General features: G+C 43.5%; 2 protein-coding genes across 2 annotated transcripts in view; both read right to left on the bottom strand.

The window, feature by feature from the left end:
* Window positions 1–3,139: 3,139 nt before the first annotated feature.
* On the bottom strand, window positions 3,140–15,947 carry LOC146969814 (uncharacterized). Its single transcript, XM_085805293.1, has 2 exons — window positions 15,769–15,947; window positions 3,140–7,213 (listed from the first exon to the last, which is right to left on the bottom strand). Exons 1-2 carry the CDS (start codon window positions 15,866–15,868, stop codon window positions 3,771–3,773), a joined length of 3,543 nt encoding a protein of 1,180 aa, XP_085661419.1. The 5' UTR covers window positions 15,869–15,947; the 3' UTR covers window positions 3,140–3,770.
* An 8,724-nt stretch (window positions 15,948–24,671) lies between these two features.
* The window catches only part of il20rb (interleukin 20 receptor subunit beta), a 6,330-nt gene continuing 3,661 nt past the window's right edge, over window positions 24,672–27,340 (bottom strand). Inside the window, exons 5-7 of the mRNA XM_085805353.1 lie at window positions 27,090–27,234; window positions 25,537–25,688; window positions 24,672–25,318 (exon numbers count right to left, since the gene is read on the bottom strand). Of these exons, the coding sequence (XP_085661479.1) occupies window positions 25,142–25,318; window positions 25,537–25,688; window positions 27,090–27,234 (474 nt within the window). The 3' untranslated portion in view covers window positions 24,672–25,141. The remainder of the gene's footprint in view (window positions 25,319–25,536; window positions 25,689–27,089; window positions 27,235–27,340) is intronic.

Genomic DNA, 27,340 nt, shown 5'->3' with positions numbered 1-27,340 from the left:
TGTTTCTGCTGACCTCATGAGCCTCTTGTCTGAAGCACTGTGTCAATCACTGATTAATAAAAATAATAATACATTCTATTTATTTAGTCACCTTTACATAGTAAAACAAACAAGATAAAAGAATACATGAAATAAGTACAACAAAGATGATCAACACATGAACAATGAAACACAGAAGCTTATTACACTTGGGGATTAAAAGCAAGTTTGAAAAAGTGGGTTTTGAGCAAATATTTGAGAGCATTTCAGCCCGTACAGTCACAGATGTGTTGAGGAGAGAGTTCAGAAGGGAGGGGGCAGCGATAGAGAAGGCTTTGTAACCCCAGGTTTTGTGCTTGGTACTGGGAGGAGGAGTGGAGGCAGTGGGAGGGGTGTGATGGTCCAACAAGGTCAGTGAGATAGGATGGGGCCTGGTTCTGGAGGGCTTTGAAGGTGAGGAGAAGGACTTTGAACTGAATGTGATAAGGAGTTGTGAGCCAATGGAAGTTCTGGAGGTAATATAAATTCCAAATTCATTTATTAATTGTTCAACATTTGTAAAAACCTAGCACCCAGCATGTCTGTGTCTTAGTACTATCCTTTGCACTAGAAAGCAGGCTGTGTTTCGCTGTGAAAGCCATTCTTAGTAGGTACAGTTTGGGACTCAGAAAGCAGACATGTTGAAGCTCCTTCAAAAGCATCTGAGGTGAGTGACACTCCATCCACAGGAGAGCAGGAGTACTGATGGGCAGGCTGGTTGGTGTAGGGGCAGAGGAAAGCAGGCACTGCTGGTGGAGCTCTAGAGAAATCTGTGGAAAACACAGAGAGGGTGTAAGACCAAGGCCAAAGTACAACAGATAATGACAACACAAAAAGAGAGGAGAGGAGAGGGCTTCCTGTAACATGATGTGTCCCCCAGTAGTCTAAGCCTATATAGCTGTGTAGCTATAAAATGGTTCAGAGCTACCTGAACCAGCCCTAACTAAAAGCCCTGTCATAAAGGAAGGTCTTAAGTCTAGACTTAAATGTAGTTAGAGTGTCTGCCTCTTTGACCCATGGAGAGAGCTGGTTCCACAGTAAAGGAGCCTGGTAACTGAAGGCTCTACCTCCCAGTCTGTTTTAGAGATACTGGGAGTCACTAACAGACCTGCATTCTGGGAGCGGAGTACTCTGGTAGGACAGTAAGGAATGATGAGGTCTTTCAGACTGTGTATACACAACTCAAAATACTGTAGTATTGTGCCAGGCCTGTGTGGAGCTGGCGTGGCGCTATAACGCTGCCACACAAATGCACCACATCAAAGAAGAAGACTAAAAGCTTCCCCACTGAATTCAAACTTTAAACATTATAAATCGATGAAATGATGACAGGGAGTCGTGTCCGTGGAAATGTGATGATCAAAATGCCCTAAATGTGTGTAAATGATGGAGTCTACTCACTGGTAACTCTCAACTTACCAGCTCTGGCTGTTTCAAGCTGATCCTGGTGCTGTCATAGGATGAGTTCATGCATCAGCTCACGGTGGACCCACATCTGCCAAATAGAGACACACATGACATTTCATATTTCATTTAGACTTAGTTTAGACTGCTTAGTAGTCTGCGTGGACAAACATGATGCTGGTAATAAATTACACATTTGTGAACACAACTAGCGTTTAATAAATAAAAAACCCGTATTTATTCACTTCTACCATAAATGAGGACATTTCTCACAGACTTAGAGAAGAAAATATTCAAATGAGCTGAAGAGCTGAAGAGCTGATAATAATAAAAGACGTAACGTTACGTTAGCATCCAACAGCTGTTTATTAGCTACAACCGCTAGCTAGTTTACCTGTAAACAATTAGCATTGCTAGTGTTGATTATCTTCTGGGGCTAACCGTTAGCTACAGGTCAACAATTTAAACACTGGCTGGAGAAGTTAGGTCGAAAAAATTAAAAACAACATAACGTGTGACCTACTTCATGAGTGCAGCAGTGATGAAGTCATCAACCACAACAGAGTTTGACTCACTCACCTCACGTCGTTGACAGCATCTCAGTGCGATCCAGTGCCCTTATTGTGAAAATCCCCAGGGATCCTGACAGGTGTGGGGGAAGTAGCCGAAATATCGCTTTATATCATTTATGAAATGATAATCGTTTAGGCGATTTGTTGTGAGTTTGTATTTAATTCGTTTCGGGTTTTTATTTTATTTTAAATTGTCCGGCGCTGTAGCCAACATGCTTCAAAACGCGGAGCTTTTATTTTGAAGGCTGGTTCCGGCTCTCGACTTCCTTTTTCAATTTTCATTGTACAAGTTGGAGAAAGGAACAAGCGGGCACTTCGGTGCGCTGAATTGCGTTGTACGTCTTACGTCAATGAAATAGGAAATACCCCTAAAAACGACATTTCTCATGGTTCGAAGTGAACAACGCAATTGAATTATACTTCGTACACGGACCCTGAATCCCATCAGTTAAAAAGTTGATGAAAGCTGAAGAAAAACAGGCAAATAAAAACCTGTGTGTGAATCTATTGTTAAATAATAAATAAAAAATGTCTCTGCACTGATGTAGATTCCAGCTGTGTGAACATCAGCCTGTAGGATCGACTCAGATCTAACACTGGTGAGGACGTGGATGAAAACTGACTCATGAGGAAAAGAAAAACACTGAAAGCAGAGATCAATAATGAAACTGAATAATGAAACCACAGGATTCAGGATCAGATTCAGGTTGTTTTATTTCTGCTTAGTCCATAATTATTTAATTTGATTTTATTTGCAGTTGAGAAATCATGATACACATTTTGCAAACAACATGGACAATAGAGAAACATCAAATCAAGATTATACTAAACACTAAACCACTTCAAACAAACAAAGAGATTTTGCTTCATGATTTGCTTTTATATCATCTGTACAGCGTTACTATGAAAAAGCTGTTTTCATGCTTTGTTCTAGACAAGTTGCACTATAAACATTTTTTTTAAACATTATAATTTCAGCATTGACACCTTCCTGTCAGTTATTTGATTGAATATTGCTGTATTTATTATACAGCTTATTAGAAATTAATTTGAAAAACCGAGAACAAATTTTTTTTAACACTGTGATTTCAAACACGCTTCATTAAGTAGCCTAAAGTATAAACAACAAAGAAAGTAGAGAAACATCAAATCAAGATTATACTTATCTCTAAATCACTTCAAACCAAAAAAAAAAAAAAAAAAAACATTAAACTTTGCTTTTATATCATCTGTACATTGTTACTATGATTTACTCCTGTGAGTCATGGCGTCTTGTGAAAAGCTGATTTTCATTCTTTGTTCTGCTCTGTTGCACTTCAAACTATTTATTAACTAAATAATAATGTTATAATCACTAACACCTTCCTGCTAGTTATTTGATTTAAATCGAATATTGATTATCTGGATACAACAGCATCTGTGTTAATTTAACTAAAGCTGTATTAGTAATTAACTGATTATACAGTTAGTTAGAAATTAATTAGAAAAGCAACAGTCACAACAACAAATATCATCATCCAACAAAGTGTCATTTTGCCATCATGTTATATTTGATTAATCTTGTCTGGGTTAGAATGAATTTAACTGTCACTTCTGTTACGATCAGTCTTGGTCTTTTCGTGGCTTCTGGTTTGAACGAGCTCTGGATCTGCATTACAACTGTATTCAGTCTCTGTCTGGTTGGTCTGCATCAGTTTTAGTCTTGTTTGGTATCAGAGTCCTTGTCCTGGTTTTCACTGATGTCAGTGTTGGTGTCAGTTTGGTCTTTGTTGTCATTTAACTTATTTTTCTTCGTTTGGCCTCGATTTGATCACTGAGGTCAGTAGGTGAACTCTGGAGCAGCTTCTCTCCTCTCTCTATTTTAGCCATTGTCTCATGTTGTTTTCTCATGTCCATCAGAGTCTCAGCTCGTCTCTTCCAGCCTGGTTTGGCCTCAGATTTCTCTCCCTCAATCAGCATGTCGATGTACTCTGGAGTGGAGAGAGGATTTGGCCTCAGTGCTATCTCTTTAAGTCTGTTTAGACACTGGCCTGATCTTTTCATCAACTTCCCCACCTCATCCTGCACACGATAATATTCCTTCTTCAGCTTTTCAATCAGTGCCTCCACAGATGTCTTAGCCTCTGTGGCTCTAAGGTATTTTTGCTTCAGCTCTTTGAATATTCTCTTTTCTTTTAGACCATTGTGCTCCACTTCAATCTCAAACTTCTCATTTCTGCTGATCTCTGCCTCGTGCTCTTTCAGTTTTTCACTTGTCTCTTTTATCTCCTCTAGCTTTGCTAATCCAACTTTAACCTGCTTCTGCAAACTCTCAACTGAATTCTGAAGTTCCTTTCTTTCTCTGAGGACTTCCTGTGTCAGTGTCAAACGTAAAGTCTTCATTTGATTCAAAGCAACAAAAAACTTCTTCATGCTTTTTGTCCCCATGTTCCAAAACATCTCATCAAAGCCTCCATCTTCATCATCATCCTCCTCACTGCTGCTCTCTGCTGCAGACGACTTGTTGTGAGCAAACAAAGCTGAATTGTTGAACTTGAAGTGAACAGGGAGTCCAGCTTCTGTTTTAGGACATGGGACACCTGATTCATTGATCGCCTCTAGAACTGGTGGACGTTGGCCGTCTGCAAATGTCACCAGAACTCTGATGTTTTCTGCCACATCTTTTCCAAAGATTGAGAGAACTAAATCAAACACATATTTCTGTGCTGGTGTGAGTCGTGCTAAAGCAGCCTGAGCTACGAAACACACAGCATCAATCTCACTGACACCATGTTTAGAGGAGAAGAGATTACGTAGCTGCTCTACGATCTCTTTGTCTCTCTCTATGCCTCTTGTATCTCCAAAGCCTGGTGTGTCAATGATGGTCAGTGAGCAGCCTATCTTAAAACCCTCCTGATGGTTGACTTTGTACACAGTGACTGCAGAGGTCTGACTTTCATCACCAGTTAATGTGAATCTGACTTGGTCCTTCCACTCTACACCAACAATGTAGTTGATCATTGCATTGATCAGAGTGGACTTTCCTGACCCAGTCACTCCAAGAAGAATCACAGTGCGATTTCTCCTTGAGCTTTCTCTGCCAAAGTTATACCTCCGGCAAACAGGAATGTTGATTTGTTCTTCTGTCAGAGGCAGTTTGTAAACTGAGGGGGAATCAGATTTTATCCTTTTACTTGTACGTTTGAGGTCTTCTATGAGAGGTTTGGATTTTGTTGTGCAGACATGAACAGTGATGCTTTCCTTGCTTCTGCCAGCTGCTCCACAATCAGCTGTGACCCTGACTGCATATCCAGTCTCTGACTGAAGTCCTGAAATGATCGCCTCCTCAGCCCTGGACACCAGTTGTTTCCATTGGAGATCTTCTTCTTGCCCCTCGCTGTGTGTTTGGGCGTACTCCACCATGTAGCTCAACACCTGCACATCTTGTCCAAGCTCAGCAGGTTTCTGCCAGATGACTGATATCTCACTGGAGTATGATTCAACTTGGGGTTTTCCTGGAGGGCTGCATGGCAAAGTTTTAGTGGAACCAGTGACTTCAAGGACTGGTCCAACACCTACTGAGGTCACTGCTCTGCATCTGAACACATACTCTGTCTCAGGACTCAGACCACTCACTGTGACTTCTCCAGCCTCTGCTGCTGTCTGCTCCTTCCATCCATCCTCTCCACTGACACGGTACTCTACAGAGTAGGAGCTGGTGTCCTCTGCTCCAAACCTGGGTGGAGAAACCTTCAGAGTCACACTGTTGTGGTTTCTGTCACTCACTGTCACAGTTTCAGGCTTTGAAGGAGGTTCAAAGTTCTCAGTGACAGAGAAGCCGTCTTCATAAAGGTAGATGCTTGAACCTTTCTTTGTCTCACTTGTCAAACCGACTGTCAGGAACTTTATGTTCTCCTTCTCCTTGTTGGCCTCTGCAAAGTCAATGAACAGCTTTGCTTTACGCCTCATTTCACCTGCTACTTCTTTTGAGGCAAACCACTGCTCCTTCTCCACATCAAGAGTTTGTGGATGTTGAGCATCGTCTGCTTTGGGTTTTCCTCTTAAGTAGGTTGATAAAGCTGAGAGGAACGGTTCATGACTTCCCAGTGAGGTGAAGACAAAACACACAGCATGCTCCACACTGAGGATTTCTTTGTGCAGATGTTGAGACTGGACGATCTTTGTGTTCTTCATCATGTTGGTAAAAGACATTAAGGTGTAGATTTCTCTCTCTTTCAAGTCCACCCACTCATTCAGGCTTTTGCTGTTGAAAGGACAAGAGTGTATCTTCTTCAGGATCTCTATGAGCACGACCTCCTCTTCACCTCCTCCTCTGATTGAAGGAAGTGTCTTTGCCAAGTTCTGTTGAAATTCCAGCTTGAACTCTGAGCACATTTGTTTGAAACTTTTAAGTTTTTGACCGATCAGTGGGAACTGTTGTACAGTTGTTGTTCTCACTGCATCGTCGCACCTCATTTCCAGCTCATTGAAGTCCTCTAGGACGCTCTGAGCTTCCTGAACTAATCCTTCACTTATCTGACGGACAAGTTTAGCAGCAGAAGAGTCTAAAACTGTCAGTGGCAGCAGCCAGACCTTCACTGGTACAGCATTTTTTTCATTGGGTCCCAGCTTATTTGGGAGACTTTTGTAGACTTGTACTGCATCCTGAAAGGATGTTGGAGGGTTCTCAAGAGAAAAGTCTCCATAGAATCTGCAGGAGAATTTCTCAACATTTTCTTTGTCCTTGTCGTTCATCTTCGATGAACCTTCACCCTCTATAGAAATGCATGGGATCTTCTTGATCATCAATTTCAAGTTTCCCTGAATGTCTTGATGACTTTCTTTTCCTGACACCTCACGGTCAAAGACAAAAAAAGCTTGTGCCCCATAAAGAATCCCTGTGACTACATGCGTCGCTATTCCTTCATCAAAAACATATGGATGCTTCACATTGCCTCTTCCTAGATGATCCATCGACAGCTGCTGGAACTTTGTTGTTGTCTCATACTTCATTGTTACTCTGGCCTGGTTTTTTGATGTTTTATTGTCATTCAGGTATTTAGCAGATCCACCAACCTCAACCAGTCCACTCAAGAAACTTGCTTTCAGAGAAGCTTGAACATTAAGAGATGAAGATTTATCCTCAATTGATTCAGATGCAACTATTTCAAAGTCACTGTAAGGTTTTGGTACTTCTCTTGCATCTTTTTCCAGAACATCACGGTCCCACAGTGTCATTCCTTCAAGAAAAGAAAAGAAATAGTTCTTTATTGTGTTTTATGGCGACATTAAGGTTTACACAGAGCATTATAAAAAATAATGTGATGTTTGAGTGGTGGTAGTCTGATACAGAAAACAGTTGTTGCATTACAGTTAACTTAAAGCAGAAGTGAGTGATATATTTGTGTTAATATAAGTCTTAAATAGTTATATCTTCCGACAGCAATCACTTACATAGAGTGTTTGGACTGAAACACGGGTCTGTCAGTCACTCTGCTCTGCTCTGAGCAGGGGAGAAAACATTTATCGTATCCTACAGTTTTTATCCAATGAGGAGAGAGAACGGCATGCAGGGCTGTGTGTGCAGCCAAGGAACGTGAATGTGGTGACGTAGGGACGAGGACTGTTATCTCCTGTTACCTGTGCGTTCAAGGAAACTCGTATTTTTCCGACCGTGAAGTCGTACCAGTTTGATCTGGAACGAGTTCACCGATCGGAAGTTACGAGTGGCCGTTATAGTGACTTTCACCGGTAAAACAGGTCGGAGAAACACGAGTGGGTTGCCTGGAACGCTACAAAGTCGTAAGTTGTGACTTGAAGCTGTAATTTCCGATTTCAAAAGCCTGCCTGGAACGCAGCATTAGCGAAAACGACCGGATCACTCACTTCTGCTTTAATTTACAAGCTATTCTCGTCAACCAAAAAGGGGGCAATGAAACTTAACACAGATTTTAAATCCTGAGATCCAAATCCAAAATTGAAATTAAATTTAAATTGTATAAAAAATAAAAATAAAAATTTTACAAAGCAGGCAAAACCAGCCAATTTATGTAACTCAAGCTGTAGCTCAAGCTAAATGTTAACCCTCTGCACTAGTGATGTTACGCTCGACTCCACCTGCTCGACACCGTGTCGAACATAATGAACCGGAAGTGTCGGCGGACGGTGTTTCGATCACTGCTTCAGCACGCCAAAAATCACGATTCCCTAGGGGCAAAAAGTGCCCATTTGGACTTTCTCTTGTGAATAACTTTGGCTGTGTTGGTGCATTTGCCATGAAATTTTCCACAGTTGTGTATTTTGGGGATGCCTTTAGGTATTTCAGCGAATTTTTAAAAAAAAGTCAATTATACACTGTTTTAAAAAAATACTCACACTTAAGTCCCTAGGGGCACTTTTTGCCCCATTGACTTCCATTAAAAACACTTTTTTTGGATGTGTTTTTATATTGTGTAAATTCAAAAAATTCAAAACTTTTTTTTGTTTGATTACAAGAAGACCCTTCAAAAATTGATATTATTTTGTTTTCCTGAGATTTGCATAACTTTTCCATTAACCCCATCAGTGCCATTGAAATCCTATGGAGCTGCTACCACCCAGAGGGTTTAGTGTGGTACTGCAATCCAGTAGATTTTTTTTTTTTTTGCTGAATTTAGTTGAGGGGATTCCTGTGACTTAGCCTGAATACAAATATTTACATATTTATGTATTTTACTGTGTATTTCACATGATACAAAACTTGACTCTAAATCGTGATAGAGAAAATCAGCCTATGTAAATCTATGAAAAACATCATTTTTTCAGCTCATCATTATTACAGCAAAATATATATATTTTTCTTTATCAATGCTTTTAACCAGATGCCAGGACCTTAGAATTTAAGTTTTTACTAAATTTTAGTTGAATTTTTTTTTTTGTATGTTTGCCCCTGCAGGAGTAAATGCACCATATGAAATGCATATGAAAAATATGCAATTTTACCATTGTCAACTTTTGCAAGGCGTTATGGCAAAAAAAGAAATAAAAAAAGTTGGGTATTTTGCATCAAATGAATCCCTGAGGACTGTGGCTCTATGCGGGAAAAAAAAAAAGTGTGGGTTTCTGTGTATAACTGCAGCATTTGTGGGCTTCCATAGCGCCGCATGCTGCATACTGCGTGGAGAGAGTGTGTGTGTGTGTGTTTGTGTGTGTGTGTGTGTGTGTGTGTGTGTGTGTGTGTGTGTGTGTGTGTGTGTGTGTGTGTGTGTGTGTGTGTGTGCGTGTGCGTGCGTTCCTGATGTAGCGCATATTACGTGACATCATAAGCGTTCCTAAAAGTGACTCAAAACGAAAGCCCGGAAGTCAGGCCGTGTTTACGGAGGTGGGAAGAGAGGAAACCGTGGTGATCTCCAGAGACCGCGAGTCTCCCCTTCTCTTACCCGCATATCAGTGCACTGTGGCGGGGAGCACGGCTGGCCAGACCCCGTGGCTCTGGAGGTCTGGAGATTTTTTTTTTTTTTTTTTTCGCCGAGATGGTACAGGCTGCTCGGCGACCCTCCGCTGATGCCAACCGAGATCAAGTCGCTCCTGCTTCCGTATCCAGGCGTGCTTGGAGGACTGAAACAGACAGCGAGTCTTCGTGCTTCTCTTACCCGCGTACCAGTGCACTATGGTCGGGCAGCACAGCTGGCCATACCCGGTACCTCTGGAGGATTTTTTTTTTTTTTTTTTTTTTTTAATGGTTTTTATTTCAATTTTTCATACTCCCAGGCTCTGATAATCCGCCAAAAATTTAACCATTTTGCATTTATGGAATAGTAAATAATTCACTTTTTTTTTTTTTTTAATCAGGCTGTGATCATAAAACCTGGCATTTAAGGGGTTAAAATGTTGAAAATGAATGAATTTTTGATATGTATGGTGAGAGGAGAAGTTACTAAAAAAAATTAAAAAAAAATTTTTGGAACGACACATTATTATATAATATTTATATTACTGTTTTTATTGATGGGCACTTTTTGCCCCCAGGGACTTAAGTGTTGCACTTTTTATGGGGACACAGGAGGGTTAAAGTTTAGATTGACTACAGTAACATTATGACACAGGTTTGGTGAGAGAACATAGATTTTATTAAAAACTGAATGAAACAATGAATGAGACTCGCTTGTGACAGTCATGACCATAGATATATATAAGAACTAGATGACTCACAGTGCTGTTTCCCAATGACAAAGCGTAGCCAGTACGGCGGCCACCTTGGGACGGGCAACTCTCTCCCTCAGAGCATTAAAGCAGATATCAGTGGAATGTTTTTGTTAATATAAGTCCTAAATAGTCCTATTTTCCGTCAGCAATCACTTACATGAAGTATTTCAGCCTAAACACGAGTCTCTCCGTCACTCTGCTCTGCTGTAACCCGAGGAGAAAATTTTCCTTGTGGGATACAAGTGTTATCCAATGAGGGGAGAGAACGGCATGAAGGGCTGTGTGTGCAGCCAAGGGATGCGCGTGAATGTGGTGACGTAGCACGAGGACCAATTGATGCCTGACAAGGGCGGGGGCTGCTAACTCATGGTGCGTTCAAGGAAACTCGTACTTTGTGTTTTTCCTTCCTGTGAAGTCATACCAGTTCGATCTGGTACGAGTTCACGGGTCGGAAGTTACGAGTGGCCGTTATAGGGAACTTTCACAGACAACAGGACGGTAAAAACACGAGCTACGGGTTACCTGGAACGCTACCAAGTCGTAGTTGTGACTTGAAGCTGTAACTTACGGTTTCAAAAGCCTGCCTTGAACACAGCATTAGCCGAAACGGCCGTGCCGATGATATCTGCTTTAAGCCTCTGCTGCATGTTCTGCTATAATGACTAGAACTTGCTCAGTTTTTGTCCGATTTCATAACGGTTTGATTTTTATGAACGTTTATGCAGTTATGATGCAGCATATTTAGAATCACGGATAATTTTAATAATGTATTTTTTTTGTAAAAGTAACATTTTAGTGACATTATGCAAATAGTTAAAGTAATAGCTACATACAGATTTATTTTTCACAGAGTTATGAATCGTTTTTTTTAGTGAAGATGACTGGATCACCATCTACTGCACTGTAACTGCAGCCACAGTCAGAGCCAGTTGCCCGTCCTCATATGGCCGACTGTGAGCTACGCCTGCGTGTAGTCCGATCCACCCCCTTGGTCATGACGTATTGTCAATTAGAACACGGCGCTCTTGAATACTCGATTCTGATTGGTCAATCACCAATATTCTGCGGTGTTTATTTCTCGATAGACCACCGCTGAGCGGACGTTGCTAGGGACTCCATAGCAACGGCCGACTCTGCATGTCCGGTCAGCAAAATTTTTTTTCCTGCTATGGCCAGGCAAAGACCCGCCTTACTAGGCCTCTGATTGGCTTATCACGATGCCCTCGACTCTGACGGTTAGGTTTAGGCAAAGACGGTTGGTTTAGGCGTGTGAAGGGAGTGGTTAAGGTTAGGGTAAGATGCAGGGATAGGCTTAGCCTTGCAGAGGCAGCCAATCAGAGGTGGAGTAAGGCGGGTCTTGGCGCGGCCATAGGTGGCCATAGTAGGAAAAAAAACATCGCGTCCGGTCACGGCCGCTGTTTTGCTGAGCCTCCTCCCGTTCGTGCATTTGAAGCCTTTGATAATCAATCAGTAGATCGATGGATTACCATACACGTTACGTGTATTTTGTGTAGTCGTACCTGTCATAAACAAGAGATTATGGGGTGCGTTTGTGTCGCGGAGCTACAGAGAGGAGAGGAGCTGTGACACGGTCAGAGGTTCTGATGCAAGTTTACTTTTCAGCCACGATGTGGAAATAAGGAGCCTCCACTCTCCCTGTAACAGGTTACAAGTCGTTTATCTAACATCACTATTAGTCCGAAGCTGTTTAATGACGGTAAAAATGAAACATAAAGTAAATATCCTGCATAGTTTCTCTTTTCTGTGCTGCGCTGGTCAGACCGGCGTCCCGAGCAACGGTCTAATTTTACATGAATAAAATCTCTTTTTATCATTATTTTGTGTTACATTATTGAATGATTTAGTTGTAGGCCGTGTTCTAAGCGGGATAATGTATAGTTGGTCGGTTGTTATGGAGAAATAAACCCCGACAGGTTGTATGGAACCCCGACGCGAAGCGGAGGGGTTCCATACAACCTGTCGGGGTTTATTTCTCCATAACAACCTCCGAACTATACATTATCCCTTACTTAGAACACGGCGCTCTTGAATACTCGATTCTGATTGGTCAATCACCAATATTCTGCGGTGTTTATTTCTCGATAGACCACCGCTGAGCGGACGTTGCTAGGGACTCCATAGCAACGGCCGACTCTGCATGTCCGGTCACGGCCGCTGTTTTGCTGAGCCTCCTCCCGTTCGTGCATTTGAAGCCTTTGATAATCAATCAGTGGATCGATGGATTACCATACACGTTACGATGTATTGTGTGTAGTCGTACCTGTCATAAACAAGAGATTATGGGGTGCGTTTGTGTCGCGGAGCTACAGAGAGGAGAGGAGCTGTGACACGGTCAGAAGTTCTGATGCAAGTTTACTTTTCAGCCACGATGTGGAAATAAGGAGCCTCCACTCTCCCTGTAACAGGTTACAAGTCGTTTATCTAACATCACAATTAGTCCGAAGCTGTTTAATGACGGTAAAAATGAAACATAAAGTAAATATCCTGCATAGTTTCTCTTTTCTGTGCTGCGCTGGTCAGAGCAGCGTCCCGAGCAACGGTCTAATTTTACATGAATAAAATCTCTTTTTATCATTATTTTGTGTTACATTATTGAATGATTTAGTTGTAGGCCGTGTTCTAAGCGGGATAATGTATAGTTGGTCGGTTGTTATGGAGAAATAAACCCCGACAGGTTGTATGGAACCCCGACGCGAAGCGGAGGGGTTCCATACAACCTGTCGGGGTTTATTTCTCCATAACAACCTCCGAACTATACATTATCCCTTACTTAGAACACGGCGCTCTTGAATACTCGATTCTGATTGGTCAATCACCAATATTCTGCGGTGTTTATTTCTCGATAGACCACCGCTGAGCGGACGTTGCTAGGGACTCCATAGCAACGGCCGACTCTGCATGTCCGGTCACGGCCGCTGTTTTGCTGAGCCTCCTCCCGTTCGTGCATTTGAAGCCTTTGATAATCAATCAGTGGATCGATGGATTACCATACACGTTACGATGTATTGTGTGTAGTCGTACCTGTCATAAACAAGAGATTATGGGGTGCGTTTGTGTCGCGGAGCTACAGAGAGGAGAGGAGCTGTGACACGGTCAGAAGTTCTGATGCAAGTTTACTTTTCAGCCACGATGTGGAAATAAGGAGCCTCCACTCTCCCTGTAACAGGTTACAAGTCGTTTATCTAACATCACAATTAGTCCGAAGCTGTTTAATGACGGTAAAAATGAAACATAAAGTAAATATCCTGCATAGTTTCTCTTTTCTGTGCTGCGCTGGTCAGAGCAGCGTCCCGAGCAACGGTCTAATTTTACATGAATAAAATCTCTTTTTATCATTATTTTGTGTTACATATGGAACCCCTCCGCTTCGCGTCGGGGTCTCTCACTACAGCTCTTGGGATAGAGTCCAGTTTCCTCCTGACAGATTATCAGGTGAAGTCCCACAACAGAAAATCAGCTGCTAACTGCTTTTATAAAATGTTGATACTAGGCAAGGCAAGGCAATTTTATTTGTATAGCCCGTTTTTACAATCAGTTTGTCTCAAAGGGCTTTGCATGGCATCATAACAACATCCTCTGCCCTTAGACCCTCACATCAACTGAGGAAAAACTCCATAGAAAACCCTTTTAACAGGGAAAACCAGGAGAAACCTCAGGGTGAGCAACAGAGGAGGGATCCCTCACCCAGGACGGACAGACGTGCAATAGATGTTGTTACATACAAGAAAACAGTTTATAGTTTGTGACACAGAATGTGGGAAACATGGAAATGTTATACTAGTATTGTGTCGTTTTTGATGCATTTAAACACCTTCAGCTTCATTAAACACTGGTTCCAGAAAGAAACAGGCAGTAATTCATTGATATCCGACTTAAAGGATCATAGGGCAGGATTTGTGAGAAAATACCGGAAAATACCCATGCGTTTTACGTTTTTTAAATAATAATGGGTGAGGAAGCGTTCAAAACCAAAAAGAACGAGCCCACCCGCGTATCTCTCCATTGCCCTGAACGGGGTCTGTGCAGCAAAATGCGCTGCAATTCAGGGGGTGAATTTCGCGCGCTGGCCGGCGGACCTGACGTCAGCGCGTCCACGACTGCCTTCGAATGGATCAATGGAATGGAGACATGAAGAGGGCAACCGCGGCAGAGCCATTGATACAGTAACAGAGTGGCGACACTCCCTGTTATATCAATCGCTCTGAACCACGGTGGATCCAAATTAGGCCTACTGTTACTGCCAGCAAACGACCCAGCACAACTGAAAGCCCTGTTAACCCCCCCCCCCCCCACCGCCACTCTCTCTCCCCCTCCCTTCACGCACACAGCAGCAGGCAGGTCACTAACTTACACACCCTCTCCCTCTTCACTACTGTCTTATTATTAGCCGTTAGCCGCAGCTAGCGGTTAAAAGCCGACGTTATAACTTTAACAACGTTATCAGGCAGGTGGACAAACGTCCTCTTTTGCCCGGACACGTCCACTTTTCACGTCCTGGCCGGCGTGTCCGCGACGCGTCCGTTTTTTTTTTTTTTTTATGAAATCATGAATATGTCCGGTGTTTATTGGTTTTCATGGGACCGCGGACCCTGACAGATGCGGCCTGACACCCGGACCCGGCGCGTTAATTCTCGGTACCGGCCTGTAGGAGCCCATACAGATCCATGCAGAGGAGCTCAGAGGAACAGACAAGCAGCCTCCTGCTGCAGCACAGTGAAGGTGTGTGTGTGTGTGTGTGTCTGTCTGTCTGTCTGTCTGTCTGTCTGTCTGTCTGTCTGTGAGAGCGAGAACCTACAGTAAAATACCCCCCCCCCCCCCCTCCCCAGATAGGAAAGACTGTAAAGAGTAAAGTAAACAGTGAAAAGTCTGTGCGCGCTCCCGTGCCGGTGGCTTCCCTGGTTGCTGTAGTTACGCGCAGCGGCCGTCGCGTCACTGACCGTTCTCATTAATCCTGCCCTATGATCCTTTAAATCAATAAACAACAAAATCACACACTAATGTTGTGTCTAAGTGTCACTCTGTTCAGTTTTTAAATACATAATCTGAATGCTTTCAAAAAGCTTTGAACTCAATCTGTTTAGCAATGAGTGAAGTTTTTTGTTGTTGTTGTTTTTACTAAACTTTCATTTAACCAGGTGAAACCCTCTGAGACCCAAATCTCTTTTATAGTGGTGACCAGGCCAAGAAAGCAACAGCAAATGTCAAAGCAAGCACTTAAAATATTTAACATTACCAAACTTAACCACTGTGTACAAATAATTTGCATGAAGAGCAGCAATTTAAACATCATGGCTGGGATCTCAAATAATGACTTACTGTTACAATTACTAATACAACTAATGTTACAAATACAGACACTGTCCAATGGTGGCACATTTTATATTTGCAAAATGAAAAGCCTTGTACAGAATAAGATCAGACAGCTTCAGGTCCTTTTGTTGTAAGTTCAATCAGTTGGGTCAGCAGAACTACGTAAATGTTTTCCCTGTCATGAAAGTCTTTTACAATAACAAGTGAAAGGCTTTCATGACTGGACCATTATTAGTGTTTGGTTGTGATAAACCCAATATCTTTACATGTTAATTCTTACCAGGTACCAGTGAGTCTTCACGGCAGTCGTACAACATCCCGAGGCTGAAAGGCCGCCCAAGAGCTGCCACCTCCATTGTCCTTCTAGTTTTACACTCCATTGTCCTGTCTTTAGAAGAGACAGTTTATTAGATAATTTATAAGCTGACAGAATGAGACTCAAGTTGTAGCCCACAGCCAATCAGCTGAATCCAGAGCTACATTATTCTTTCCTCTCAGCCCAAAGCTCAAATTATGCTGAAGGTCATACCGTACCAACGCCAGTCCTTCCAGTCCAACAGTATTGTGGTCTGGACCTCTGTCCTAACCACCGTGTGGTTTCTGCCTTTTTATCGTCTCTGAGGGACAAAGTCCACCTGACTGACTGAAGGAGTGGCAGAAGAGCTGGCAGTTTGATAACTTTTACTTTATATGAGACATTTTGATGAAGTTCAGTAAAGTATAAACTAAAACAGAAAGCCCTTTTAGCCCAAAGACCCCATAGTCTGGAGCACAACCCTGTCTTAAAAGTACCATACTTTTTGGTGTTGAACAACATTTGGTCTTCTGAGCTGTTGTACCATTTATTGTCAATGAGGTACAAACTCCACCTAATTGCCTTCATGTTATCTATACGGGCTGACTGAAGGAATGATGTACCTGGGACAGTGTACCCTGTAAAATAGCCTGTTAATATGCAGCTATAGTAATAAAACAGACAGATCAGAGTCTGTATGAGGCCAGCAGCTCTGTGAGGCAGAACATACTGTGATTCATGTAGCTAGAACAGATAATGAGATGGAAAGAGGCTGTTGCTCTGTCTTTACCTTAAGGTTTGAATCCTGTGTTGTTCTGGTCACAGTCACACGACTCTCACTCAAATCACATTACTATGTCTTCAGAAGCTGTAGTTGAATTTAGATCATCACAGCAAGTAGTTTCTGAGATATGTCAGTCTAAGCCATAAGACGGCAAGACATCAACTGAACAGTCAGCTGAGGTGATAATCAATCCTACCAATAACCAGCTAGGGACCATTACTGTCACCACTGCTGCAGCTTTATATGGAGAGATCTGTAATGAGATGTAATTGTGGTGTAACATTAAAATGTGTATTGTTTTATTTTGAAATGCAAGCTTTTATTTTGATAGCAAAAGGAAGTGATGTAAAAAACACATGCTAGTCCTGAGTTTATGCTAGTCCTGAGTTTATGCTAGTCCTGAGTTTATGCTAGTTCGGTGTGCATAAAGACAGAGAGTAATCCCTCTTCATCCAGTATAATTTCTCTTCACGTGGCATTGGCTGTGAGTACATTTGTTTGTAGTCATAGTATTTATTTTGTAATATTAATATTGAAAGAACTTGATTTGTAGTAACATAATTATTTGATATTTTACATAACATGTTGCTACAGTTGTTAGCATAAGTTAGCATCCTTATCATGTATAAGGCTCTGTAAAGGGACATTACAACTGATTTATGTATGTATCCTTTATTGTTTCAGTTTCACCATTTCTGCATTAAAATCCTGCCAACTACAACTAAAGACTGTTCCTTGGAGGTGAAATGCTGAAGGGTTTAGCTTGCTGTTAGAAGAACAGTATAGTGAAAAGCCATCCCACTTTACAGAGGACACTGGATCAGAATCGGCTTTTACAGTTGGACAGTTTAAACAGTAATAACACTGTACGGCCTCAGCACCCCATATTGATCGCTGCTAGCTAAAATATGGATAACAAATCAGAAACGCAACAGGAACAAGGAAGCCTGAAAACAAGGTCACGAGTTTCAGGTAGTAAATCTGCACGCTCAGGAGCATCAGGTGCTACCATAGCAGCTGCTAAAGCTCGCGCAGAGGCAGAAGCCGCCAAAGCTAGAGCAGCTTTCAGTAAAAAGGAGGTTCAAATTAAGATAGAAAAGGCACGCCTGGAAGCGGAGCTGGATGCACTACAGCAAGAAAAAGAGGCTGAAGCAGCTATGGCAAAGGCTGTTGTGATGGAAGCAGCGGCTGCTGCTGAGTCGAACCAGTCTGACTTTGAGTCGTTACCTTCACAGAAAAGTTCTCGTGAGAAAGTGAAAGAATATTTAGAAAAACACTCACCTGAAATCTGCAGGTCCCTTAAAGAAGAGCAAGTTGAGGGGCATTGGGACCCCCAGCCAATCAGCCAACCCTTGTTGAGTCCATGTAAGGAAGAGCAAAACCAGACTGTTCAAGATCAAAGTGTGCAGCAATACTCTAGCCCACATCAGCCAGGTTTGTTTCAGCCCGACTCAAACCTCTACCCTCAAGTTCACATCAATCAGCCGGCCTCCCATCAGCGTTATCAAGAACATCCACAGACAAGTTCTGCACAACACTCACAGTATGTTCCCGCATCATTTCATGAGTCTCATCCAGCTTCTATGGGTGTCTCAGCAAAATTACCAGCGGTTCAAGACATGCAGGGTACCACATCAGATCTGGCAAAGTATTTGGTCAGGAGCCAGCTGGTTTCAGGTGGACTAACAAGATTCGACGACCAGCCAGAAAATTATCTGGGATGGAGGGCAACATTCAACAGCATAGTTGAGGGCATGGATCTTTCAGCCCATGAGCAGATAGATCTTCTCATCAAGTGGTTGGGTCCGGAGTCAAGCCAACATGCACGCAGAGTCAAGGCGGTTAACATTAAACACCCATCGGTTGGCCTTAAACTGATTTGGACTCGGCTCGAGGAGTGCTATGGCTCACCAGAGGCCATCGAAAGATCTTTGTTCTCAAAGGTGGAGCACTTCCCAAGGATTGGTAACAGAGATAATCAGAAGCTTCGTGAGCTCAGTGACCTATTGTTTGAGCTTGAAGCCGCAAAAGAGGATGGATACCTGCCTGGTTTGATGTGTCTGGATACAGCACGAGGAATCAGTCCAATTGTTGAAAAGTTACCCTTCCATCTCCAAGAAAAATGGATGACGTTTGGATCAAAATATAAGGAAGATAATAATGTTGCATTCCCACCATTCCCAGTATTCTCTCAGTTTGTAAGAAGAGAAGCAAAGGCTAGGAATGATCCGAGCTTCAGCTTGTCCAGCTCCATAACACCAAACATAAGAAAGGAAAGGTTTGGAAACCAGACTACTAAAAACGTTGCATCCATTCACAAGACAGATGTGTTTAGCAACTCAACTACTGATACAGCAAAAGGAATGGAAGATCTGAACAAGATTTGTCCATTACACAAGAAGCCTCATGCTTTTCGGAAATGTAAAGTCTTTCGAGGAATGCTCCTTGATGACAGGAAGAAGTTTCTTCGAGACAATGGTATTTGTTTCCGCTGTTGTGCCTCAGTCTGTCATCAAGCCAAGAACTGTAGTATACCAATAAAATGCATGGAGTGTAACAGTGAGAAACATGTGGCTTCGCTCCACCCAGGTCCTGCCCCAAAAGAAACTAGACGAACAGAGACTTCCAAGGATCATGGCGGGGAGCCCAGTGATGCACCAGAAGATCCATCCGACTCAGCTTCAACCTCAATGTGTACTCATGTTTGTGGTGGAATCAAAGGGAAGTCATGTGCAAAGATGTGTCTCGTCCACGTGTACCCTCAAGGTCATCGTCCAGAGAAAAGAAAAATGTATGTCATTTTGGACGAACAAAGTAATGTGTCACTGGCAAAAACTGCATTCTTTGACGTCTTCGAGATTAAAGGAGCAGCAGAACCATATGTGTTGAAGACATGTGCTGGAGTTGTGACTACCAGGGGAAGAAGAGCTCATGGTTACGTCGTTGAATCACTAGATGGGAATGTGAGTATTCAGCTTCCAACCTTGATCGAATGTAATCATATGCCAGACAATAGAGAGGAAATTCCAACTCCTGAGGCAGCGTACCATCATGACCACTTGAGAGCTATAGCTTCAGAGATACCGCCTCTTGATTCCTCAGCAGATATCCTGCTTCTTTTGGGACGGGACATTCTCAGAGTCCACAAAGTGCGCCAGCAGCACAATGGGCCTCATGACGCACCATTTGCGCAGAAACTCGACTTGGGCTGGGTTATCGTTGGTGATGTGTGTCTCGGTGGAGCACACGCGCCCAATGCCGTCAGTTCATTTAAGACATGCTTTCTGGATAATGGTCGCCCAAGTCACCTGCTACCCTGTGCTAACGTTGTCAATGTCAAGGAAGACTTCAGAGGGGGATTAAAGGAAAATGGTCCTTTGGCAAGTGAGGATGTGCTGGACTCTTATGCTCAACCCGGACATCATTTGGGTGACGGTGTCTTTCAGAGGACTGAGAAAGACCACCAACTTGCACCTTCAGTTGAAGACCAGGTGTTTATGCAACTGATGGACAGGGGATTCCACAAAGAAGAAACACGTCACTGGGTTGCTCCCCTGCCTTTTCGCCTGCCAAGGAAATGCCTCCCAAACAATCGTCAGTATGCCTTCCAACGGCTGATGTCCCTGCGGCATAACTTTGATAGGAAGCCGTCCATGAAGAAGGACTTTGTGGAGTTTATGCAAGGGCTTTTAGACAACCATCATGCAGAGGTTGCACCACCTCTTCAAGAAGGGAAGGAAGTGTGGTATCTCCCTCTTTTTGGTGTGTACCACCCACAAAAGCCTGGTAAGATCCGTGTGGTGTTCGATTCCAGTGCTCGGTTTGGAGGTGTGTCCTTGAATGATGTGCTGCTACCTGGGCCAAATCTCAACAACAGTCTCTTGGCCATCCTGATCAGGTTCAGGAAGGAACCTGTCGCTGTGACAGCTGATATCCGACAGATGTTTTATTGTTTTCTGGTGAATGAGGAAAACCGAGATGTACTGCGTTTCCTGTGGTACAAAGACAACAACCTCGACAATGATGTGGTGGATTATCGGATGCGTGTTCATGTGTTCGGCAACTGCCCATCACCAGCCGTCGCGATCTATGGATTACGGAGATCAGCCCAAGAAGGTGAGAAGGATTTTGGTGGTGATGTCCGTTGCTTCATAGAGACAGACTTCTATGTAGATGATGCTCTCAGATCATTTCCAACGGAGGCCGAAGCTGTGGACATGTTGAAGAGAGCCCAGAATCTGTTGGCATGCCACAACATCAAGCTTCACAAGATCGCCTCAAACAAGGCAGATGTCATCAACGCCTTTCCCACAGAGGATCGAGTTCAAAACACCAAATCCAGGGACTTTGTTGTTGATGACTTACCTGTCCAGCGAAGCCTAGGCATTGCTTGGAACATGACGACCGACACATTCACGTTCAACATCCCTGAAGCCCAGAAACCATTCACCCGAAGAGGGGTTCTTTCCACCATTAACAGTGTCTTTGACCCTCTGGGTTTCTTGGCCCCTGTGACAGTGCAAGGGAGGATGCTTTTAAGAGAACTGATGTCTCAAGGTACAGAGTGGGACACACCTCTGCCGTCAGAGAAGCTTGCAGAGTGGCAAAGATGGCAAACTTCCTTGCAAGAGCTCAACAGTTTGAATGTTCCACGTTGTTACACTTCTTTTTCTCTCTCAAAGGCCACAAGAGTGGAACTGTGTGTGTTTTCAGATGCATCGGTCCGAGCCATCGCAGCTGTAGCATACCTTAAAGTCACCCAGGGGGATGGTCTCGTTGAAGTCAATTTTGTCCTTGGCAAAGCCAAACTGGCACCTTCAGCCGGTCTCACTGTGCCCAGATTGGAGCTCTGTGCTGCGGTGTTAGCTACAGAAATTGCAGAGGTGGTCCAGGAGAGCATTCTACTCAAACTTGACAGGACAACATTCTTTACTGACAGCAAAGTTGTACTTGGGTACATACATAATGAGTCACGAAGGTTTTACGTGTATGTACACAATCGTGTACAACGTATCAGGCAGTCTACCCACCCGGAGCAGTGGAGATACGTTCCCACTGGAAACAACCCAGCAGATCACGCGACGAGACCTGTATCGGCAGGGCAGCTGCAGAGCATCGACTGGTTGACTGGGCCAAGTTTCTTGCTTAAGCCTGAGAGTTCAGTAACCAATGACAATCACTTTGAGCTGGTTAATGCAACCACAGATGTGGAACTCCGTCCAGAAGTCACAGCTCTGGTCACTGGAGTCTCGGAGAAGCGACTCAACACCAATCGTTTCGAACGTTTCTCTTCCTGGCATGTGTTGACTAAGGCTATAGCCTTATTGCGTCATATTGCCCAAGCTTTCCACAAGACACTACAGGACCCAAAATGTCATGGTTGGCATTCCTGCAAAGAAAATCTTACCTGTACTGATCTCAAGGGAGCGGAGCTCACCATCATCAAGATAGTGCAAGAAGAGGTGTATGCAGATGAGATTGACTGCATCCAAAAAGGACAAGATTTGCCGAATAACAGTCGTCTGAAAATGCTCAAGCCCTTTATTGATAGTGAGGGTCTTCTTCGGGTAGGTGGACGAATCAAGCACTCAAACCTTGGAACAGATGAGATTCACCCTATTCTCATCCCTGGGAAGCACCATGTTGCCACCCTACTCATTCGCCATCACCATGAGCGGATTAAGCACCAAGGAAGGCACATCACAGAGGGTGCGATCCGTGCAAGTGGGTTGTGGATCGTGGGTGCGAAGAGAGCTATCACTGGTTTTATCTACAAGTGTGTCACATGCAGAAAACTAAGAGGAAGAGTGGAGCAACAACAGATGTCTGACTTACCCTCAGAGCGTCTACAACAAGAACCACCCTTTACTTATGTAGGGTTAGATGTGTTCGGGCCTTGGGAAGTCAGTACCCGCCGGACCAGAGGTGGCAGTGCCAACAGTAAGAGGTGGGCAATACTGTTCACGTGCATGTCCACAAGGGCTGTCCACATTGAGCTCATTGAATCGATGAGTGCTTCAAGTTGTGTGAATGCACTGTGCAGATTTTTTGCTATCAGGGGACCAGCTAAACAACTACGGTCAGACTGTGGCACCAATTTCATTGGTGCGTCCAAGGATCTGAAGTTTGTAGCAGAAGGTGATGCCACTGTGAAAAACTACCTTCTCACCCAGGGATGTACTTGGGTTTTTAACCCTCCTCACGCATCCAACATGGGAGGCAGTTGGGAGCGTATGATCGGAACTGCGAGGCGCATTCTGGACTCCATGTTGCTCCAAGCTGGAAGGATAACGCTCACTCATGAGATTCTGAGTACGCTGATGGCTGAGGTCACAGCGATAATCAACTCCAGACCGCTGATTCCAGTGTCCTCAGATCCTGAGGCCCCTTTGATCCTCACACCGTCTATGCTTCTTACGCAGAAGGTTGGGGTATCTCCAATCCCTCCCGAGGATTCAACAGGCGCTAACCTGCTCAAACATCAGTGGAAAAGAGTACAGGCTCTTGCCAACATGTTCTGGGCCCGGTGGCGTAGAGAATACTTGAGTACTCTTCAGTGCAGACGCAAGTGGCATTCAACGCGGCGAAACCTTAAAGAAGGAGACGTGGTGTTGTTAAAGGATAAACAAGCAAGACGAAATGAGTGGTCTATGGGTCGGATTCTGAAGACATACCCCAGCAAGGATGGCTTGGTGAGAAAGGTGGATGTGAAGGTGACGTCTCATCACCCCCCCAAGACCTACCTTCGACCTTCTTCAGAGTTGATCTTGCTTTTAGAGTCGGATGCTGTGTAGATGAAGAGATGGCGTCCTGGGACGCCAGGCGGGGAGTGTGGTGTAACATTAAAATGTGTATTGTTTTATTTTGAAATGCAAGCTTTTATTTTGATAGCAAAAGGAAGTGATGTAAAAAACACATGCTAGTCCTGAGTTTATGCTAGTCCTGAGTTTATGCTAGTCCTGAGTTTATGCTAGTTCGGTGTGCATAAAGACAGAGAGTAATCCATCTTCATCCAGTATAATTTCTCTTCACGTGGCATTGGCTGTGAGTACATTTGTTTGTAGTCATAGTATTTATTTTGTAATATTAATATTGAAAGAACTTGATTTGTAGTAACATAATTATTTGATATTTTACATAACATGTTGCTACAGTTGTTAGCATAAGTTAGCATCCTTATCATGTATAAGGCTCTGTAAAGGGACATTACAACTGATTTATGTATGTATCCTTTATTGTTTCAGTTTCACCATTTCTGCATTAAAATCCTGCCAACTACAACTAAAGACTGTTCCTTGGAGGTGAAATGCTGAAGGGTTTAGCTTGCTGTTAGAAGAACAGTATAGTAATGATCAGTGTTACCACTACTTGACCCCAGTTGCTCAGCTGAATTGTATGCAACAAGGAAGTGTGCAGTTGGCAGTAAACTTCATTTTTGAAGCCCCAGCTGCAGTCAGCTGTCTACTAACCAAATATACTCGTTGTAACATCGTATCGTATGTAACGTTATCTACTGCTCTGTTGATTGATTTCTTGACAGCTTTGTCGTAAACAAATGCACATGGACATGAGGAGGGTTAGCAAAACAGCAAAAAAGCGACCAGACTTGCATAGTTCCTCTTTAATGAATCACAGAGGTCCATGTTGCATCAAACCTGAAGTGAAACACTTTCAATGTTCATAAGCGACCTGTTTAGAAAATGACATTTCTGAATTTCTTAAATTACTGTTTATTAAAAATATAAAACATTGTGTACGTTCCTTCATTTGGATTTTTGCTGCTCACAGCCATTTTCTGATAAATATAAAACACTATTTCCAACAACATACAGTATTACTTTCTATCAAATGAGGTGAAGCTTCATCCTCCAGGACAGGAGACGATCACCGTCAACCAGAGGAGAACTCCTGTTGAAGAGAGGGCAGTGAACTCATCACAACACAGTTTCTACAGAGAACGACTGGAGCTGCAGGTTGAGGGTTTATGTAATGTACAGTCTGTGACCGGTGCATTGTGTTGTACACCTTACGTCAATCAAATAGGAAATATCCCTAAAAATGACATTTTTCATGGTACGAAGTGAACAACGCAATTGAATTATACTTCATGCCACCCAGGACTTTTCAGTGAATGAATAAATCACTATAAAAGTCTTGAATTATTCCAGTGATATGAATCAGACTCCATCAAAAGGTTCAACAAACCAAATCCAAAATGGTTGGTAACTGTCCAACAGAAGCAAACGTGACAAATAATCAACAATCAAAGCCTGGTTTTCATTTTGTCTCAGCACAAAAACAAGAGGTCATGTTGACAGTCGAGTGTTGTGTTGCTGCGCTCCGACTTCCTCCCTCACTCAACACAATGATCCAGTGATACACTTTCATTTCCTCACTTGAATGTAAACAAGTCATTTTGGGATATTTTATCATTCAACCAGGCGACGCCCCCCGAGGGCTTCATGCTCCGCCTCCTTCAGGCCTCAGACCTTTGGTCCTGGTTCGACCCCCATCAAAGCAGATCAGTCCCACAGAGCTTAAACAGAACTTCCTCTCAGACACAAGGAGAGACGTTTACACCACGAACTCCCCAGCGAGCGGGAGGTCGCTCCGTTGGTCGTCCAGGTGTGACGTGAACTCGGTGTTTGATGCGTGGAGCTCTGGGTCGACGCTCTGCATCATGTGGATCTGCTCACAGGGCTCCTCCTCTTGAGGACTCATCGGGATCTGAATGTCGACGTCAGTTCGTTTCTGAGAAAAGATGAAGAACCAATATTCAAATATGTCTTCAACACAGTAAAATTTTGATTTATAAAATATTAAAAGTCTTTTTAGATTGCCAAACAGATCCTACAAGACCTTACAGCCTCCAACATTAATTAGATCTTTCGACTACTTATTATTATGAGTTGTTTAAATCAGCTTTTGGCAAACATCATTCTGGTGTATTGATCAGAGATGGAACTGACCAGAGCGTCGGGCAGCGGCTCTTTGGAGAAATATCTCTGACAGGCACCGGGACGTCGGTGGGAGATGGACCAGAACACGGCGGACAGCACGGCGGCCATGATGAGGACGGTGACGGTCACTGTGGTCGGCTTCTTCCACCTCACATCTGGAGCTGCAACGGAGAAACACCGTCTCACTCAACCTGCTCACACGAACTCAACTCCGTCATCAGAATATTCACTGACTGGATCAGTTAAACATTCCACTGTATCACCGGTGTCTGTTTCTCTGTTTCTTTGTGTTGAGTGTGAGAGTCTGGAAGGGTCCAGATGCTGTAACAGGAATAAGACAGCACTTCTTTCCACTTTCAAGACCAGAACAAGGATCGGGTCTGGGACCAGAACCAGAACCAGGGTAGGTGCCGGTGCAGGTACCAGATGTGTGGCGTGGCACATCGTGATTGGTCGTGGTGGCGTAATGCAATTACTTGGATGCTATCGCGGATGTTAGCGAAGTTAGTCACTTTGCCCCATAATAAATATTGGACTCATATTTAACAACACACTCTCGCGAGATTTGGCACAGATCTCCTAGGCAACGTCAAACAAACGCTCGTGAACACCAGCGTTAATTACAGTATTTTAATCATTTTCGTCACTGTTAGTTGTGTAAATGTTTAATGTTATCATAAGAAAATATAAATAGCTCACTCTCGTCTACCTAAAACTTTTATAAATCCTCACGACCAATCACGATGTGCCACATCATCGCCAGTCGCGGCCCCCGGACAAATCTGGCAGCCCGGACACATTTGGTACCTACACCGGGACCAGAACTGATACTAGTGTCAGAACTTGGACCAGTTCTAGAACCGTAAACGTGGACGAATCAGGACTGGCATTGGGATTGGAACCAGGTCTGGACCAGAATCCACTGTAACCAGGACCAGAACCGGGACTTAGATCAGGTGAGTACTAGAACTGGTACCGGAACTGAAACCAGGACCAGAACCTGGACCAGGTCCTGTCCAGAACCAGAAACGGGGCCGGGACCAGGACTGGTAACGTTATCGGAACCGGGACCAAACCCGGACAAGAACCTGAACTGGGCCCAGAACCAGGAACAGGTCCAGAACAGGAATCAGGACCGGGACCGGAGCCGAACTGGGCCCAGAATCAGAACGGATAATAATAATAATAATAATAATAATAATAATAATAATAATAATAATAATAATAATAATAATAATAATAATCTTTATTATGGACTCGAAAAAGTGGTCCACTCTCATACACATACACACTTAACATATACAAGGCAAAACCAAGCAGACAAACAACCAAACAAATAACATAAAATACAGTAATTTGATAGCAGGACCAGAACCAGAATCGGTGCCGGGACCAGGACTGGAATCGTGTTCATCGTGTTAAACCACAGTTTAGGCCATTCCTGTGTAATTACTATGTTATGTAACTAACTCCGGGCCCCATGGAGGTCTGGGCCGGCACCTCCAAGTCAGTGAGTCTGAGAGGGACCGGACCGGAGTCGGACCGGAGTCGGAGCTCTGTACCTGTGAAGGAGACACACTGGGTGTTGGTGCTGTCGCTCTGCAGCGCCGGTCGCAGGACGGTCTGAGCTCGGACGCAGTAAACTCCTTCTTCCTGCAGACTGAAGACACACGTTCTCTCCTCAGCTGGGATCATGTGGACAGCAGACTGAAGAGAGAGAGAGGGAGAGAGAGAGATGAGCGGTGAGGAGAGGAAAACAGGACAGACACAGGATTAGAGACAGAAGGGAAAGACAGAGAGAAGAGGGACTGAA

Source organism: Trachurus japonicus, chromosome 17 (genome assembly GCF_045865225.1).
Source record: "Trachurus japonicus isolate A0001 chromosome 17, Traja_1.0".
Classification (NCBI taxonomy): domain Eukaryota; kingdom Metazoa; phylum Chordata; class Actinopteri; order Carangiformes; family Carangidae; genus Trachurus; species Trachurus japonicus.
This window is presented reverse-complemented; position numbering and strand designations above follow the sequence as displayed.